Source organism: Cygnus atratus, chromosome 5 (genome assembly GCF_013377495.2).
Source record: "Cygnus atratus isolate AKBS03 ecotype Queensland, Australia chromosome 5, CAtr_DNAZoo_HiC_assembly, whole genome shotgun sequence".
NCBI lineage: Eukaryota > Metazoa > Chordata > Aves > Anseriformes > Anatidae > Cygnus > Cygnus atratus.
This window is the reverse complement of record NC_066366.1, coordinates 7789301-7808813: the sequence shown is the minus strand read 5'-3', so window position 1 is coordinate 7808813 and position 19513 is coordinate 7789301. Positions and strand designations below refer to the sequence as shown.

Genomic DNA, 19513 nt, shown 5'->3' with positions numbered 1-19513 from the left:
TTTCTTTCACTTGCAATGAATGCCATTTTTTTTCCAACTGTTAAAGAGTTTTGTTCATCAAAACGGTATTTTATGTTTAGTCACTTAATTATTCATTCTGGCTAAAACAAGTAGAGCAATATAGAGTTCAAAATATGTTCCAGATGGTAAAAACACAAATCAGAAATAAATCATTTTATAAAAATAGGAAGAAATTTGTTTTTATTGCCATAATTTTCCTTTAAAATATGCATAAGCTTCCTTTTGGATCTAAATTAGATTGGAATACTTTAAGCTAACATCCTCTGAATTTTGAAAAACTTAGAGCTGATTTGTTTTTGTAAAAAAAAAAAAGTCTCATGTCAGATGTTAAGATAATTCACATCTGAAATACACTTGTAAGGAGCAGAGGTTCTGAATGATAAACAGTTGGTCATAGTGAAATTGTTTTCAGTGCACAGAATCAAAAGGAACACAGTCACACAAAGCCCTAAATGAAATTTCCCTGGATAGCAGATCAAGGCTTGGTAAGATGAGGGAACAACTGAGCCTGACAGAGTGAGAAAGAATATATGAAGACTGTGACCCTGAATTTTAAAATGGTGATAAGAAAAGAGCTTGAATTTATCATACTATTTTGTTACAGCTCTTCCCCCTCACCCCCATTAAGTATATTACCTTGAAGATCAAAGACTATTTTGGCAGGTCCTAGCTGACAATTTTGGATATAATTTCAAGCTTTTACAGGAGCTAAATGAAGAAATGTAAGTGTAGACAAAACCTGTCTGTCCATGCCTCCACACCACATTTCAGAGCGCTTCTTGTCTTGTCATTTTTTCCATGTTACAGCCAACACTTCCAGCCTGAAGCAGCTATTTTCTAGAACTAAACGTTCATACATGAGTAGTAACATGGACTGTAACATCAGTCCTACTAACAGAAAAATAAACTTTAAAAGAACCGACAATACATTTCTGAGGACCACGTCCACACAGGCTTCTGAAAGTAGCAAGAAAAACACCACATTAAAATAGTATAACCACTCTTTTCTTCTCACTTTAAGTAACATGATAGAGGAGCTACACCATGGGAAAAAAAGCTGAATTTTTATTTTAGTTGTATCAACACTAAACACAAAGATATGTTACAGGTAAATAAGAACTTGTTACAGTCCAAACCCATAGGTAATTGGTCACAAAAGCGTTCACAGAATTCCTCAACTCCTAGGATAACAGGGCAATGATAGGATAGAATCTGAAACACACATTCAAAACAAAAACAAAACATGAAAGAAAAAATATAATCAGGCTGCCAAATCCTCAAACAACTGAGAAAAAAAAATCTAGCCAAATTTTACTCTCACTGCCACAAGTTGTTAACTGGCAGTAATTTCACCTACTGGATTTATCCACTGGCCCTACAGAATTTTGCCTGGTTTGTCCAGTAATACACCTTATATTAGAAATTTTGCATTAAAAACAACAACAAAACAACACAGATCATAAATAAGAGAGAACTACAAGAAAAAGATAATCTGAAGAAAAAAATGTCTTTTTCAGAAAAATGATTAGAATGGATACAAATTATTCACCCAAGTAAGGATCTGCACAATCAAGCCCCTGCTAACTGAGACCAATAAGCATATCACTCATTGAAGATACATCTACCCGAGTTTAGCTTTGCTTTCTTTTCATTTCAATTCTTCTGAGTTATTCAATCCCTTCCCATCACACAGGAAAGGAAGTATTATATTAAGACAGAGCTATAATTAGACATTCCTGTAGTTCGTTTCCCATATATGACTGAATGAGAATGGCTGAGGAAAATATGAACAATGATAATAATGGTATGTTGAATACATTCGGTAAGAAATACACGGGGCATATAATAATGTCATAGTTCTTCCTCAGCACAAACTGTTGTGTTTACTGCAAGGTCAGTTAAGTTACTATCAGAGATTTTTAATGAAAACAATTATAAATTTAAAATAACTGTGTTTAAAGCATTTAACAGTCACTGAGGTCAAGTGATTATAGCAGTTACAAGACCCAAGGGACGTGTTCACACCAAAACAAAGTGAATAAATTACCTCAGCCAGTGTACGCAATCACTAAGTGACCACAGAGGTTACTCAATGTATGAGCCTAGATGACTTTCATGCAAAACCAATAATGAAAATTTATCAGGCAAAGGGAAAAAAACACATAAGAATTAGTAAAAAGTTGCATGATGGGCTGAAAGCTAGGAAGAACGGGAGGGAAGACATGAAAGCACGTTCTGTGATTCAGCTGCAAAAAGGAGAAAGAAGAATGAATGTTAATGAAGTAGATGGACAAGATGCTGAACATTTTGCTCAGGTGAAATATGCAAAGACTTGCAAAGTTATGCAAGACCCACAATTGTAAAGTCACAGGGTTGATGGAACTGCTCTCAATCCTATGCAACTCTGACATATGTAACAGCCAGTGAAATAAAATCGAGACAGGAGTTGAGAATCATCACCCTTTAAATTTTCCCTTGGCTTTCTCCTGTTAAGAAAATTATGGAACCGTCATTGTGTTTTTGTTATCCCATTATATAATCCTAGTGGAGAGATAAGCCCCTGTTGTTTCACCACAAAGTAGGTAAACTAAGCTGTAAAATGAAGTCTAGCTTTAATTTTGCTTCATTCCCTAAAGGTAGAAGTGATAGAAATGCCTTGTCTTTATTACTGCTTTACAACAGGTTTGCCAGGGAAAAAAAACAAGCATGCAAAAGATATGAAACCCCTTTCTGTAAGGACAACCTTGTATTTGATGGGAGTTCTCAGTGCATTGTTTCGGAATAAGGTTCCTACCAAATATGATGAAGAAAGATGCTTTCCACTGTATGGCAGCAGAAAAAGGAATCCTCCTCGTCCCTGCCTGCCACTGGTAAGTACTTTTTATACTATTACATGTCACTTCACAACCTTGAAGGTATTAATTTTCACAATATGCACAGCAAATAGTAATATGTGATTACTCCCAGCTTACAGACAGGAGCCTGAAATAAAGTGACAAGAGGACGTGCATGAATTCATAGTGTTTTGATTCCAGATGAGGAGAGGGCAGCACCGGAGCAAATATTCACCATTATGACATGACTCCACAGGGGAATCAATTTGCAGCCTCACTTCATACTAGAAACCTAATAACCAGCATTGTTTTATATATAAAGATGCAAGAGTAGACTCTGTGCATGTAAAAAAAAACAAAAAAAACAACAACAAAAAAAAAAGACACACACCACAATGAAATACCAGAAGAGATTTTCTCTGTACCTGAAATATGAAAGCCTGAGGCCGAAGCCAGCAGGCTCTCTCACAGCTTCCAGACAGTTTCAGTGACACAGACTGCCAAGGAATGCAAAACCTGCTTTCTCAGATAAATACCACACTGACTTCTGCAAGAACTATATATATGTTAAGAAAGCCCCACGATAAATTATTGAGGCTGGAACAAAACCTATTTAAAGGGTTATAATCCTTCTGTTGCAAATGTTAAACCAAGGATGTATGATAAAATAGCATCATCATGAAATACCTGTTAAACACAAGGGGAATGCCAAGTGGCTACTGATACTGTAAGAGTCCCTGTGAAAGTCTAAGAACGTAACAGCAGCTTACTTGCTTTGGCTTTCAGCAGTAAGTATCGAGTTAACATTTTCCAACAGAAAGCAAGGGACATGGGCTCTGAGTGTATCAAAATACTTGTGTAATGACCTGAAGTCCGAAGACAAACTTTGGTAGGGGCAGACTTCATAAGTCTACACTCTCCAGAAAGCAATTCCTTTCCTGGAGCTGACTGATACAAAACCCATCTGTGGCAACTGAACCTCACTGCAGAGCAGTGCTGCCCTGCCCACCTTCTCTACAACAGCTGGAACTCAGTGGAGACCACACTGCCCGACCCCAGGGAAGTTGTGTAGCCTCCCACAGCCCTTACATTGCTTTGCTCCTTCTCTTCCTCTTTCACAGTACTTGAACATTTACAGGTCACCCCAAAGAATGCATAAAAAGGAAAATTATTCTCCTATTGTGTCTTCCCTCAACCTATGTACATATCCACCTATTTCCCATACCACTTCTTTTTTCCTAGCCTTGTGATTACATTCGAGAGAAAGGATAGTTTTGGGGCCATAAAATCTGGTACTGCTTTCTAGAAATAAGATCAGTAAAATGGAATTACAGTAATACAGCAGTACCTGAGAGCCCCAGTCCTGCATGCACAGCCATAAAAAGATGGAAAAGCATTCTTTAAAATTAGGCTAGAGAAATCAGAGGAGGCCGTAAGAAAGACAGAAAGAACAGTGTGGAGAAAATGCAAAGGTAGGTGAAAAAGACAGACTACGAAAGCTCTTTTATTTAAAAATTGCTTTTGTAAATCTTTAATATTCTTTACTTATCTCTTGAAGGGTCAGCCAACGAACTCCAATGGAATAAAATTATGCTATTAAAGACACGTAGAGATGCAGCCATCATACAGCATGCAAAAAAGACTGCAGTGACTGAGGTAAAGCATGATGACAAAGCCATGCTTTCAGAGGTTTTTATGTAATGCTCTACATTCATTCTAACATTTTGGGAAGATCAGCTGCTTGAGTCACTTTCACCTCCGAGTATTTCTAGCACAAGTGGTGACATGGCAGTACCCAGCCAGCCTACCAGCAGCATTTGTAATAGGAGCATCATGCACACTGCATGAGTTCCCTTCCTTCATTTTGGTCTTCTGCCGTTGCAATCTAACTGCCTTCATCTGCAGAAGCACACCAGCAAGACACTGCTGTCAAACATAGCAGAATACAAAATGCATTCAACCTAAGAGTTGTTGAGTATCTGCGTTCAAAATTAGAACCAGAACTCTAACTCAAAGGGCCAATCATGTTGCCACCACAGTAAAATTCTGCTCTTTCAAATAGGATTTTGATTTTGTCATCCTATGCTGTGGGGAAAAGGACTTTCATCATTTCTGAATATGTTGTAGCTTTCAGCTGTGCTTTAAAGTATGATAAACCTGAAATGCAGCAGGCAATAGCTTTGGATGTGGACATTAAAGCCCACGGCATCAACTAATGGGACACGGAATGCATTCACATTAGGTGTCACCAGGCCCTTAGTGCACACAGAAGGTTACACAGTTGTTGTTTGGGAATGACAGAATCTTTTCCCCAAAGACAATGCAAAGATACAGTGAAGTTTCTAAAATTGTCTTAATTAACAGAATCATACTGAAAGTAGAAAGAGCACATCACATGAAGACAAGTGAAGCAAAGGTAGGGGGGATTTTCAAGTGCTCTAATTCAATTAGGAAGCAGTGACTGACACTTGGACAGGAGAGGTTAATTGGGGTCACCAAAACGCAGTAATTCCTTACCTAACCAGTCATTAAACTTCTTAACCTCTGAGGGCAGTCCCAGTTCGGTGAAATCGCCCGTGTGGAGAAGGATGTCCCCATAAGGCATCTGGATGCCATCTGTTCTGGAGTGTGTGTCTGAGACGCAGACAAATCGCGTGTGGCCCGCTGGTTTTGGAGTGTCATAGGGGATAGGGTCGACCCTAAAGCAGACACAAAGATCTCGTAACAGTTACAAGATTAAAACCCTCCCATCTCTTATTTCAAGTATCAACGCAAATCAATCTATACATCAGTGTGCACACACACACATACACACCCATTTACACGCAGCATGCTGAAAGAACGACTTTGGTAACAAGGCCAAAAATCCAGAAAGGATCACAATGCTTCTCAAATACTTACCTGGTTAAGGACGGAAGATTAAAAACCACACAGATACAACTACTTTTCTGATGTTAAAATAAAGCACTGGGAAAAAAATGGGGGGGGGAATACTTTGAATTCACATAGATTTTTCCCCAACATCTGCCTTATAACTGAACAGGTGCATGGACTATTAAATTACAAATCTTGCAGGTGGGCCAGCAACAGGCTCTCACCTGAGCTGAGCTTAGCATAAAATTTCATCCAAGGGCATGGGCACTCCTACTGATTCCAGCACCAGTATTTGTTTACACTCACTGAGGATGAAGCCTTTGATGAAGCCTGTCAATTACAGAATTGAGCCTAGTGACAACTTCTTGCTCTCACAGAAAATCCTGAGCTCATCTTTCAAAAACCTATAAAGCCACAAGCTGATGTGCTAGAGCACTAAACAAACATTTTTTTTTCTACAGTCAATGATGTTCAAAATTTAGTTCAAGTGGCTATTTGCAAGTTACACATTTGTTAATGTGATCTCATAAGCTACCTATGATTCAGCATAGCAGTTTGGTTTTGAGGGTTTCTTTGTTTGTTTTAATTTACGCAGAACAGAGAAAAAAAATATTATTTTTAAGAGACAAGTGTTTTATGTATATTTAGTTGTTAGAAGTTCTAACTTGTATCATAGTAACTTAAAATGTAAAAGGCAACCCATTGCTTACTTTGGAACAACAACTGTCTGCTAATATCTCCAATCATCGCAGCAGCACAAACAAACCAAGTATTTTAAAGCACCCAAAATAATGGTATTCCAGGACTTACTGGGACAAACTGACACAACAGTAACCGTTCAAGAATTGGTGCCTGAAAGTAAAAAGAAAATCAAACAGACTTTGTTTTGCTCTCCACAATGGCTGGGAAGAAAAACAAGAAAATTCAGACTTCAGATGTGTTCCTGTATTTGATGAACATTATTTACTAGATTTAGTATGCTAAGTTAGTATTTACTATCTGCTGAACTGTGTGATAACTTCCACTAATGTCTTTAACTTCAGCTCCCTGCATTAGTAAGACTGCATTTTTCTAGGTACCATAACAGTTCAAATTAAAGTGTATTTCCCATAGATGTACCACATTTGGTTGCCATGGACCACTGAGCTTATTTGTAAAATTCATGCTCTACAAAATTATGTTTATTTTAATACAGTCTTTATATTAAAAATAAAATGTCACTGTAGGCCGGGCAGGGTGGAAAGGTTCAGTTTGGTAGGTAACTTTTTCTTTTTCAGTACTGCACCTCCTTTTCTCCCCAAAGCACCATGTATGATTACTTGAGCCACACAACTGGTTACCACTACAGAGACCCAATGTAAAATCTGAACTCCAGCAATCAATGAAATCTTCTTTTCTACAACAGTTAGATATTAATAAGGTTATTACCATAGCAGAAAGCTCACTTATCCATTGCAATTATACTAGCAAGATGGGCAGAAATTTAATTGTCGGCCATAGCATTCTTGTATTTGGTGTCTTCCTCCCAGTTACTGAAGGTAACTTGAAGCATTTTAGAAATATGTCACACAGTAAACATGGGTTCTATAAATCGATATTTCTACACTACCAAGCATGTTTTCTCCAGACAACACAAAATATGAACACCAACTTTCATTACCACCATATACCTTACTCAGATTGTCTCTGCATGAGCTATGATCAGTGTTGCCTGCCTCTGGGGAGTCCAGTTTGCTCGTACACAGCAGCTCTGCTTTTGCTATTCTCTGCAGTTTATTCCGAAATAAACCCTCTTTTGCTTTAGACAATCTGTACTAGAGTATAACACCAAAATTTGGTTTAGGATTTTTCTATTCATGCAACAACTTACTTATAGGAGATTCCATAATCAAAATTCATTAAGTTCCTGACCCTTCTCTTTCTCTTCTTTACATACTCTATGATGTTGCCAAGTAACCTTTTTTCTACATCTTAGCTTAATTTCTTCTCTTATTCAGTAGTGCTTGCCCACTACGTATTTGAAAGTGAGATACTGACTGTTATTGTGTTCAGCCCATCAATTTATCTTACTCAAAACAGTCCTTCAATAGAAACTTAATAAAGGTGGCGTTATTACCAGTCCTAAAGGCCCAAGTTTCCTTTTCATCCACAGCTACAGTATGAGAAACACTAATGCAGGATTTGCCTTTATCACTGCATCATGGGAGGACTGGCCTCTGAATTTAAGAAATCACCTACCGCAGTAGGCAAAGCGTTGCGCTTTCACAGCTTTTGGCAGCACACAGCTCGCTAGCAGGCCCCTGCCTAGGTTGTGAGCATCATCTATTCCTTCGGTTGTCTGCTCACCTCATGACCCAGCAACTGGGGATTATAGGTTGGCATTTCTAAAAGCCCTGTAACAGTTACGCACCTGACCCTCACAGCAACCCAACAGGAAATAATTATTTCAGCCCTGCCCAACACCAGTCTCTACTGAATCTACCAGTCTCTACTTGGGTAGCACATCCCTAAGAAGTCCAGCAGATTCTCCCCCATTGCTCCTACCACCATACATCCAGCTAACTGACAACTCCTTCACTAACAACACTTTTTTTTTTTTTTTTACGTGACAGACTGAAACACTTTACAGATTATTCTATCATTGCATTTGGAAAAGCATGCCTATAGAAAGATGTAGTGAAAGTTACTTCAGTGTAATTTAAAACATTAATACAACAACCAGGAAATGGAAAATAAATGAACAAAACAGTCAGAAGCATTAATATGAAGGAGGAGGTTTTGACTTAAAGTTAGTAAACAAATTTGGGCACCCAACATCCTTTGTAGGTAATTGATAATAACTACTCATCATAAGGTAAATTGCACTTTAGAAAATAATGCTTTTATGTGTTTTTTCAAAAGTTTACATACGACCCAAAACAAAGCCCCTACAGCAGCTGCATGATGACTGCTTTTTAAGATTGTGACAGTCACTGAAGATGTCACATTTAACGCATTTTAAGGACTTAAGAATGAGAAGGGACAATAGGATCTTCATATACTTCTGTAAGGACTTTGCTTATCATATAATAACTTGGCTTTACCGAACTGCATTTGCAATCAGTTGTCTTCATGTAGGATGAGAGTCCCTCAGACAAAACCCTCAGCTTTACAGTTCCTCACACACATCTGCAATTGAACCAAGCGACAGTATAAACCAGACTTCGATTTGGCTTACTTATCAGCTATCACTAAACAGTACCTTCCTCCAAAACCACGGTTACCATGGCACTTCCAAGACCCCGGGGCCCTGAAAGTAAGAGAGCTCGGTGCTGCCCCGCGGCCTACCGGCTACGTTCCAGCAGCCTGCCTGTGGTGCTGCCTGGGCTGCTGCTACCTGCTTCTGCTCCCCACTGCCACTAATACTTGGGAGTTTTAGGCTGTGCTCCTCCATCACACAGCTCATTGTGTCATGCCTTTATGTTTTAAAAGCGGGTACTGATAGGAAATTAAATAATTAAACACCAACCGTTAACACTGAAGTTATCAAGGAGATTTTGACAGCGAGGTAGGAGGGCTGAATTCAGAAACACACACAGGAGGAAAACACTGGGCCTTTCACATGCATGAAGGCAAAGGTCATGATTTAGGATGTCAAGCTATGGAACAAATACATTAGCTGTGCATTTCAGCTCAACCATTCACTAGTTACCCATAATGATGTCTTATAAATCAGCAGCATTAGCAAGTACATCAGAGACAGCAAAGGCAGTACAGCCCTCCAGGAGACATAGCTGCAGGGAAAATTACACTGGAATTCTGTTTTCAAAGAAAACTTAGAGAAGACACTAGCACCATTTTTCTCAGAGAAATAAAAGTTTTGATTCCAAGGCATAATTCTGCATGGGTGACTTCGAAAGCTGAAAATACCGGGCTCTGGTTCGGTTAGCCAGCCCTTGGAAGGCCTGTGCTCGGAGAGCAGAACACACAACACAGCCTTTTCGCCTTCCTGCTCTCTTGGTGTTTGAGATATGCAGGCCCCAAATCCCCTCCCATAGAACAATTCCCAAGAAACCAATTCATCCATGAAAACGAAATAAAAATCTTAAGCATTAAGCCAGGAATAATTTCCAGTTCCTAAAGTGGAATAAATCATTCAGATGAATGTAGCACCTATGCTGGATAAAACATTCACAGATGCACAAAAATCCTCCTCCGCAGAACCGTCCGACTCAAACCAGCAGTATTACCGCTTACAGCCCACTCCTTTTAACCTGGCACTACTGGCTTTGCCACAGGTGAACAAGTCAGAGGTCACTGCAAAGGACCACATCATTTTACTCTTTCCAAGGCTCAGCAAACAGAAAAATAGTCCTATGACATAAGTGCCTATGTCCTTCCCAGATTTTGTCACACTTATGCTGGTTTTTCATCCGTTAATGATTTCTCCATGTGTTATATCTGTGACTGAATTTATGGGTTTGGTTTTTATTTGTAAATTAGCATCTATTATAGATCAACTTAAGCACCAACTTCCTATTCGCAGACCATATAAAATCTGTATGTGTTACTGCACTCACTCTAATGGGTTTAGGGTCATTTGGAGACACACCATCTAGCAACTAGTCTACGTTAAAAATACATCTGTATTATCAGTTTTTAAAAAATCATCTACTCATCCTTACTATGCATAGTCATGGTTTGCTTTATTTACAGTATAGATTCCTCTTGCAAAATCTTCATACCCTCCCTGCTACTCCTATTTTCAAAATTTGTAAACCAAATACTTTTTCAAAGAGCCAGTTAGCTCAGTATATTTATTTTTGGATTTTAATCCAAATATTTCCTGCAGAAACACTTACAAAAAACTTGGTTTTAAGTGCTGTTAGATCCCCCTCCTCAGCTGCTGTAACAAAAGATGGTTTTGTTGAAATTGGAAAACAAAAGAAACAGACCCTCTATATCTACAGCTTTTTCCTTCTTTGAATTCATTCCTCTGTCTCTATGCATACTAACTCTGGTATGTGAATTTTGGAGGAATAAAAAGGGAATTTCTGTGAAAAACCCTTTCTACTCTACTTACAGCACTGTCACTGTAGCCAAATCCCATCTTTGTTACATTGCGATATTTGTTATTTCTCTTGGAGTGAGTCCCAAGTCCTGGAATTGAGTGATCATGTGAGACCTGTGGCTTAATTATTTTTGTCAAAATACATCAGTCGGTCTCCTCATTGAAGAAAAATGCATGAAATCAATCTGTATGCCCCGCAGAGGTTCAAGAAATGTAATGAAAATAAAAGATGTGCAATTGTTCTTCTTTAAAAATCAAAATCTTGAGGCTATTAGGCCAACTTCATAATTATAGAATGACTTCTAATGTTACAGACCATCAGAACTATATCAAGATTAAATTGTGTATCTATATTTTGAAATAAAAACTCAATATACGAATCTAGAATCTTCAGCTCAAAACTTGAACATAAACCTTAAAATGTAGTGTCATCCAGTTTAGTTGACCAGGCTGATATGAATAGGGACATGTTACTGAAGACTTGATAACCCTGTCTGATTAAAAACAGAAACTGCAGCATTAAGTGCAGAATGAACACAATGCCCTTATTCCTCATTAAAACTTAACTCAAAATCTTTAAGCTGCTTCATTCAACAGATCAAGCTTTCTGTGCCTGTACTCTCCCCCACAGCCTGTCCATCGCTACCCTGTTGACTCTGCCTTGCCCCCTTCTCCTTTCAGCACTCTGAAGCCATGCACTGGGCACGATTCCCCAATTTCATTTTGTAAGGCAGCTTGGAAGATTGAGGCATTTTCTTATCCCTTCCAGTTAGCACCCTGCCTGTGCCCAGCACTACAACTCCCCTGCACACACACACACTGAAGTTGCAGGATGCCAGCAGCCATGTCATACCCATGTCCCACGGGTTTTGTCCTGCTGACCCTCTCCTGGTCCAGTTGGGCTCTGGTTTGAGAGTCCAACAGACCTCTCTTGTGGTAGTGTGAAAACCACAATTTCCAGCCCTCAGTCCAAGTCTTGGAACGCATAAAGAATCTGCAGTCCTGAAAATTTACTCTAGAAAGTGAAGAATTATGTCATTTTTAACTTAAATTTCAAAATTCTAAACAGAACAGGCCTCATACAAATATTTTAAGTTGTAGTGACTATTTAATAATGCTTTGGCAAATGGATAAACTTCTCAATATTTTTAACTGATCTCCTGACTTTGAAAGGTGAACGACAAAAACTGTGATGAAGGCAAAGGCAGTTTATCTCAGTGTGCTGGGACCTATCTAGTTGTATCCTCCATTGAAAGGAAAGGTGGGTAGTCTGCAGCTTCTTGCAGTATAAATTCAGTGCGTCATACGAATATCCTGACATCTCCGGCCTGAAAACTATATATACATATGCAGAGCTGATTTTGTGATACAACACATGCAGAATGACACAAAGCTAAATACTCGTTTCCTCTCAGTAAACACAATGAATGCCAAAATACAGTATTACATTAGCTGACCGCTGTCAGACGTTAGTTGTTTAAATTATATATTATATTCGTGCTTTTGTTGACTTGACTCCATCTTCTAGTATAGTAAAACACCAAGAAAACATCTGGTTTCTCCTCTGACTAAAAAGAAAGGGATGCAAATACCTTTCAATGTTTTCATTGCCAGGTCTTATTTGTACAGGCACACATATCTAAGAGCAGAATACCTCAAATGAGTTTAAAAAAAAAAAAAAAAAAAAAAAAAAAAAAACACCTTTTCTGGAAACCTCCATGTACATATGTCACCCATCAAAACCTTAAGAGAGGTTCTGGAAACTGTAAAACAGAGGGCTGATATTTCTTTCAGAGATGCCATTAATTGTGTCTCGGTGCAATGTGGAAAAAAAAAATTACATTTCCAAACCCACACGAGGATTCAATGTACCACTCAGCAGCTTACTGCTAATGTTTCCAACAATTATAGCTGCAGGTAAATGATGGATCTTTTTATTACAGGTTTTGGAGCTGTTTTCCTTCCAGTGAGATTTATGAGATTAAACAGAAAAGACCTGTATTACCCACTGCCATAATTTGGACAAACTTAAGAAAACCCTCTGCATAAGGAAGTTACAGCCTGATATAACCCATAACTAATTAAGAGTCTAAAATCAGTTAATCCAGATTCTGGTCAGTAATAAAACCAGGAGGTAAAATCCAGATTTTCAGGTACAAATAGTCACCTAGCCTTTTTTTCTAAAGTACCTATGGTACTAATGGGAATTCAGAAACTGAATTACTTAAGCACTTTTGAAAGTCCTGTTTATCATCTCTTTGCAAACAAAATTTCTTCAGTCAATGAAATACTTTTAAAAATCTGGACATAAGTGGCTTTCTAAAGGTTACAAAAGCAAAACAGAACTCAAAATGATATCAAAACCAGTATCAGCATCACTCTAAGGCCCAGGCGGAAATTTCTACTTTAAATAAAACAGTAAAATGCTATTTTTACGCAAGTACGGTTTCAAGTCATTAAGAAGCACTTTTCCCACATTCCTTTCATGTTGGGGGACTGGTATAAATTATACCCTCCCTTCACCTTGAAAGAACTCAATTGATGATAAAACTGCACCTACTAGGAAGATATACCAAGAAGCTTCGAACACTGAAGACTATTTTTTTTTCCCTACTATAAGCTCTACAAGCACTGACTCATTACATACTCAAAGTATAATCTGGAATCCCAAACCCCCAAAAGATGTGAATTTAGATCCCATTTTGAAGGACAATGAGATCTGAAAGATTCACATTTTTATATCTCATTAAGAATGACGCTAAATTAATGTGTGGTGCCCCACCAATTATTTTAACTGCATGAGTCGTAAAACAGGGTGGACTTATCTCTAGGTAAGTCCAGAGACGGCTTCAGCCCTTGATGCAACCATAAGTCAGTTTTTCAAATTGCAATGCAAAAAAAAAAAAAAAAATCTCCAGGATAGAGTAAATTTAATTGGTTTTGCTCTAACTTGACACATTGAAAATGCCTTTTTTTTTTTTTTTTTCAAAATCACAATGATTTTCATCAGAGGGACAGATGTAGAGAACTACCAAGATCATTTACTTTTACAAGGTTCTGTCAAAAAAGACTGGTGTAAGAAGAATTACTGCAGAAGAAATACTGAAGCATATACTCATGTTTTGATGACCATTCACATTCAGAATGAAATCTGGAATGTCCCAAAATGCAGAGAACTCACAAGCATAACTCAGTACTTTTTCTTGGAGATGATAAATTCAGCAATAAAGAATAACTCCTATGTAATAAGGCAACTGGACTTGAAGGCACACAAAACTTCAAGGAGAACTGATCACCTTGTAGAATTAGCCACCTAACCCGAAGCCTATCTTCGTGTTCCAGAAATTAATAGTCCATGCTTAGACAGGATAGAGCCTAGAGTGTTTGCAAAAAAAAACCACTTCAGGCTGGTTTTGATTTATGTATTTATTTTCCAATATGTATTTGGTCTGAAATATAGCAGCTACCAGAAATTTCACCGACATTTAGCTCAGGAAATAAAAGATCCTTCTTTAATCCACACGTTAAGCATACTACGCAAGTAAGAAACTTCAAGCCTTCTCAATCATTTTGCTTTCTGACCTGAAGGCAGCACCCTCTCCAGGGATGAGATGCAATTCAACCCCCATGCTACCAAAGCACTATCCCTCTCCTAAATGGAGTGCTGATCACGAGAATCTCTCTGCTACTCTGCCTTATACAATTATATAATGCCCACTGGGGCAACAGAGCCCAGTCCAAAGAACCTGTTCAAAGGAAAGACAATTTGTGCTGGGCAAACGCCACCAGTTCCTATTTTAAAATTACTAAACGTATACGGTGCCATCGACATGCCTATGAAATTGTCACTGATGTTAGTACATCTGTGAACTAACAGAGCGGAATGAATAACTCAAATAAGAACTTTCTTAGTCTTCCTGCAGCATGAGATAGTATATTAAGGAGGTACACTGGCAAACTCTATTATCTACAAAATCCATTTGTGGATCTGAACCAGCACAAAAATCCCATCTCCACCAGGATGTATATATTCTCTCTCTTGTACCTAGGCTTGAAAAAACTTTTAAAGATTTTAGTAATAAAATGCTTCCATTTAAATCTGGGCATCTAACACTGTATTCCTATTAAGTAAACCCTTCAGAATGCTGTCCTGAAAGGCTTTTTTCCACTCATATTCATGAACTAATTCAGCCCTTGTCAAAGATTTCAGCCTTTAGCTCCCTCTTAAGTTTTAAGAATTCTTCTGCAGCGAAGATGATACACTATGGACAGCAATTTAGCTCTCCTTCTAATGTCATTTTTTTTTGTAATAGGAATAGAGAGGAGATTATTAACTAACTTCTACCAACATCTACAGAGCCTCAAAATACAAGTTCCTATTCAGCATCCTGGTTGCCAAAAAGCTCCACACAATAAAATGGTTGACTGAAATTACATAAGCTTTCATGTTATATAGTCACACAGCTGACCTAATATTATTCCTATACTGCTACCAAATCCATTGCCATAAATTCTGACACCGGTCATCTTAGTCTCAACTGGAATTCTAGATTTAGACTGAATCAGTCCCAGGGTATATAGAAAAACTCGTATTTACTTCCTTTTTTTTTTTTTTTCCAGCTAGGAAGAAAATGTGAGAACTAAGTTCTGTCCCTAAGCATGCTCTAAAAACTTCACAGTAAGTTTGTTGGAGACACAGAAACGTGCAAGAAGACTTTGGGCACCAAATTCTACTGGGTATATTTTTGCACTTTTATCTATCTTTAACTTTCTAGGACAATTGTCTAATTGTCTTCATTACAGCTAACATCATCACCCTAAAATACATGTCTAACTTGAAACCTAGTCACAGGCAGAACTGGATTCAATCAAGAAAAGACTGCAATTCCTGGGTGACTGCGATGGAGAGGGCTGTAGCATGCCGTGCTGCAGATACTGAAAGCAAGTTCTTTTCTTTGTAAAAAGATTGTGCCAAATACATTCCCAGCTAAAAAAGATTATACCAGATAACTTTCTCTCTCTCTCTCCAGGATTAAACAACTTATGACAAGGAAACCGCAGGTCAAATAGTATACGTTCCACAATATTTCAAGATACAAACATTAGTCTGAGGGAGAAAAGGCTAGGTAGATAAAAGTTATAGCAGAGGGGGAGAGAAATAAAACCTCATGTCTGCACTAGCAGAACACTGAATGAATGCAGCTTCAGCTGAAGATATTCCTTAGAACTGCGTAATTCATTCTGACTCTTTTGCTTTTCTTTTTCTTTTTCAAACCTTGCTCATTATTCGCTGTGCTCTTACACTTTCCCAAGCAATGAGAACCTCCATGCTAGATGCTACTGAACTCAGCAGCAATGTCTTCTTACACAAAATGAAAAATTCTTAAGGATAAAAACCAGCAATGAGTACTGTTTCACCATCACTGTAACTTGGCTATGGCATTTATTTGACATTTAAACAAGGAGTATTATGAAAAGTACTGCCATATATATCATCAGGAGCCTTTATCAATAACATAGTTAACAAGCAGAGGTTTTGCGGGTAACCACCATGTTACAGGTTATGTAAGAACATTTTTGTTTTGCTTCTACTTCTATCATAAAAAAACACAATGAATTAAAAGTCCTCAGTGGAAATATTTGGACGCTCACATTTATCAGAATTGTTACGGACTTCTGCATTTACCAATTATTTTCTGTGTTAAACCTTTTTTTTTTTCCCTCAAAGATGTACCTCCCTAAAAATCAAATAAAAGCAAAACCAAATTATAGCCAAGATATAAATCTACCTTAGGGATACTTTCAGAAAACTCAATTTAAAAATACATTTACTTTCACTTCTACACCAGTAACAAAGGCAGGGGAAAAGAGGGAAGCACTACAGAATTATTTTGATTTCGATATTATCCTCAAGTCAATTCTAAAGCCAAATAAGCCTAAACCCCCTCAATATATTGCTTCTACGTGTGAATGGCAGTAAGGTGCATGACTGAAGTTGCTGTTAATTGTACAAACCTGCTCAGTAATCATTTAACATGCAACAGAACATGAGACCTTGAAAACGTTGCAATCTGCTTTCCAAATCCATATGTTGTTCACTATCAAAATTTTGGTTCATGTGGCAGATACAGAAGTGCTCTGCAGAAAGTAATTCCTATGCCAAATGCAAAAAGCAAATGCTTTGTAGCTTTGAAATTTAGAGAAAGGATATCACCATGAAAAGCTCCAGGAAGAAGGAAAACAGGCTGCACCACATAACATTTTACGATACGAAATGAGATGTGGGCAATGCAATTTCACTTACGCGATTCAGTTACAAGCAATGCAAATGCAATCTCACTAATTACACTTTGAAACAAAAGAGGGAATTTCATTGTTTCAACCAATGCTTTAGACATGGAAAAATCATGAAACTTCCTTTCCTTTCAAATAGAAGCCATTGTTTCACATTCAGATGGCAATAACCTCGGTGGGTGAAATTCATCCTGTTGTTGTGTGCACTGGTAAGGCATAAACTGAACAACGTAACATCTAAGCTTAGTCTGTGATGCATAAGGTCTCACACACAGTGGTGAATTCCACCAAACGTGTCACTAACAAGCCAAAGACAGAGAAATCATACATCTCAGGTCCTCCAAACCATGAGTTTAAACATATATATATGCAAAAGGATCTGTTTCATTGTTTTTATTAATCTTCTGTTTTTTTAAAGTTTGAGACTATGAGGAGGTTTCCCTGAATTAAGACAGGCTGTGTGAATTGAAAGTACCATAGCTTTTCCTATATGACTCCCCAGGGAGTCTATTTATTAGGCACAGTCCGGTTTTCTGATTTAGCTTAAGTAATTTTCCTAGAGAATATGAGTGTCCACACCAGGAGGAATTCCAGAATAGCAGCTGCAGAATAGCTTTTTCTGTTTGAACTACTGAAATAATTTTTCCCCTACATGGTCACACTTATTCTTGGTTTTCATTTTCATTCTCCTCTTAGTACTTACAAGCAAAAGAAACTTAAATCTTTTTTATATGTATTTTGATAGTAAGTTTTTCAGAAGAGCTCCAGATGCTTTAAAATTCACAATAAAACTGCAAAAGCTGTCAAAAAAAAAAAACAACATAAATATATGGAGTATTATCAGGGTGCAATCATTGTCAGCTATACTAATGGGCATTTGTTTTTGTTGTTTTAAACAATCAAACCCATTTTTGCTTTGACTAAGAACATTTGCAAAATTGCACCCACTTCCCCATCCACAGTAATTTCTCTGTGTGCAAAATGGAGCTCCAGTTCTCTTCCTTGTCACTACGGAGCAGGAGGAGATACCTTCTAGGCACAGAATATGGCAAAATTCCATGACAGCTTTGCAAGGCTATGAAGAATTGGAGAAAAAAATACATCAACAAAAACATTTGTACAAGTTTTCAGAAAAAAAAAAATCGTTGCGAAACATTTTGCAGAAGGTAATGAACTAAAATTTCCCAGCATCCTTGACAGCCTTATAACTGGGGATTTTTTCTAAGTGAGAAAATAGGCTAATTCAGTAAGCTGCTCACGAAGACAAAAAGAAAAAGGTGTTAAAACCTGGGAGCAGCTGTATTTTAACCATTTCTTCTTCTACATCTGGATCCATTTCTTTTTTCAGTTTTCTCTACATTTCTGCACTTTGGCACTGTCACTGAAATTTCCAGTTGGACAGCATGAAGGGCTTGTGCTTGTGCTTACTGAAGTCAATGAAGCCAAAGTTCACAGTGACCGTAATGGTACAGGAATGTGAGCTAAGAGAAACTATTTTGTTCACATCGGTACTTTAAGTCATCTATATTAAACAAAATTAGCAGTTAAGATTCTTAGTTCTTTGACTGAAGTGACTAATTTCCTGCAACCTTTCTCCTCCTTCCCCCCTCCAACCTTTTTGGCAATCAAGACCAGACTTACAGCCTGATTCATAATGAGTACTGCCCTTAAGGACAAAATTGGCAAGACACTTCAGTCTGTTCCAGAAACCCCTTCTGCAATTGATTATTCGATCTAGTTCTACTCCATTGGTTTATCATGACCTACAAAATCCTCAGCTGCTTCATCTTCTGCTGGCTGTAAAGGCTTGAGACTAACTCTACCTTAACGGGCACGACTGGCTCTTTCTAGAATTCAGAGCCTCAAACACGGCTCTGTCTGAAGGCTGCTGCAGGAACCACATGGCAACACATTCAGAGGCTTTCCTGTAAAAACTGCTTTTATACTGAAAGCCATCTATTCTAGTTGCTTCCCCCCTCATTGGTATTACCTGCAGTAACAAGAATCACAAGTTTTTTGGTGTCAAACGTTACATTTTTTAAAAAATGATCATTTTGACTAATGCAGAAAACATCGTGCACTTCCTAAGGGTTATTCCACACAAAGACATTTCCTTGTCCAAAGCATCACATCACAGTCTCCCAAAGACCATTCCGCACAGAAGCAACAGGTTGCTGCATCACCAAAAGAGCTGCAAACACAACTTGGATTACACTTACACACATATTTTTTGTAACCAGCTAACTGAAGTGGCTGACAATCACTTCCTTACACATCAATGGCACACTCTGTGCCACAACACCCTTCCTTACAGGCCACTCTCTCTACGCGCACACGTGTGAGCAGACGCGCACAAAACCCATGCTCCAATAAGTCACTCTGCCCTTGACCTCTGCTAAACAGTTATGCCCAGAGACCAGCCTGAGTTGCAGACCTGCCA

General features: G+C 38.1%; 1 protein-coding gene across 9 annotated transcripts in view; it reads right to left on the bottom strand.

Moving 5' to 3' along the window:
- MPPED2 (metallophosphoesterase domain containing 2) overlaps positions 1 to 19513 on the bottom strand; it is a 193259-nt gene that overhangs the window by 63099 nt on the left and 110647 nt on the right. For 7 of the 9 annotated variants that reach the window (XM_035550154.2, XM_035550156.2, XM_035550155.2 and 4 more), the window contains one exon: positions 5373 to 5554. In XM_035550154.2, the coding sequence (XP_035406047.1) occupies positions 5373 to 5554 (182 nt within the window). Of the gene's footprint in view, positions 1 to 5372; positions 5555 to 6539; positions 6582 to 19513 lie in introns of all 9 variants that reach the window. The other 2 variants (XM_035550159.2, XM_035550160.2) reach the window with 1 other exon arrangement.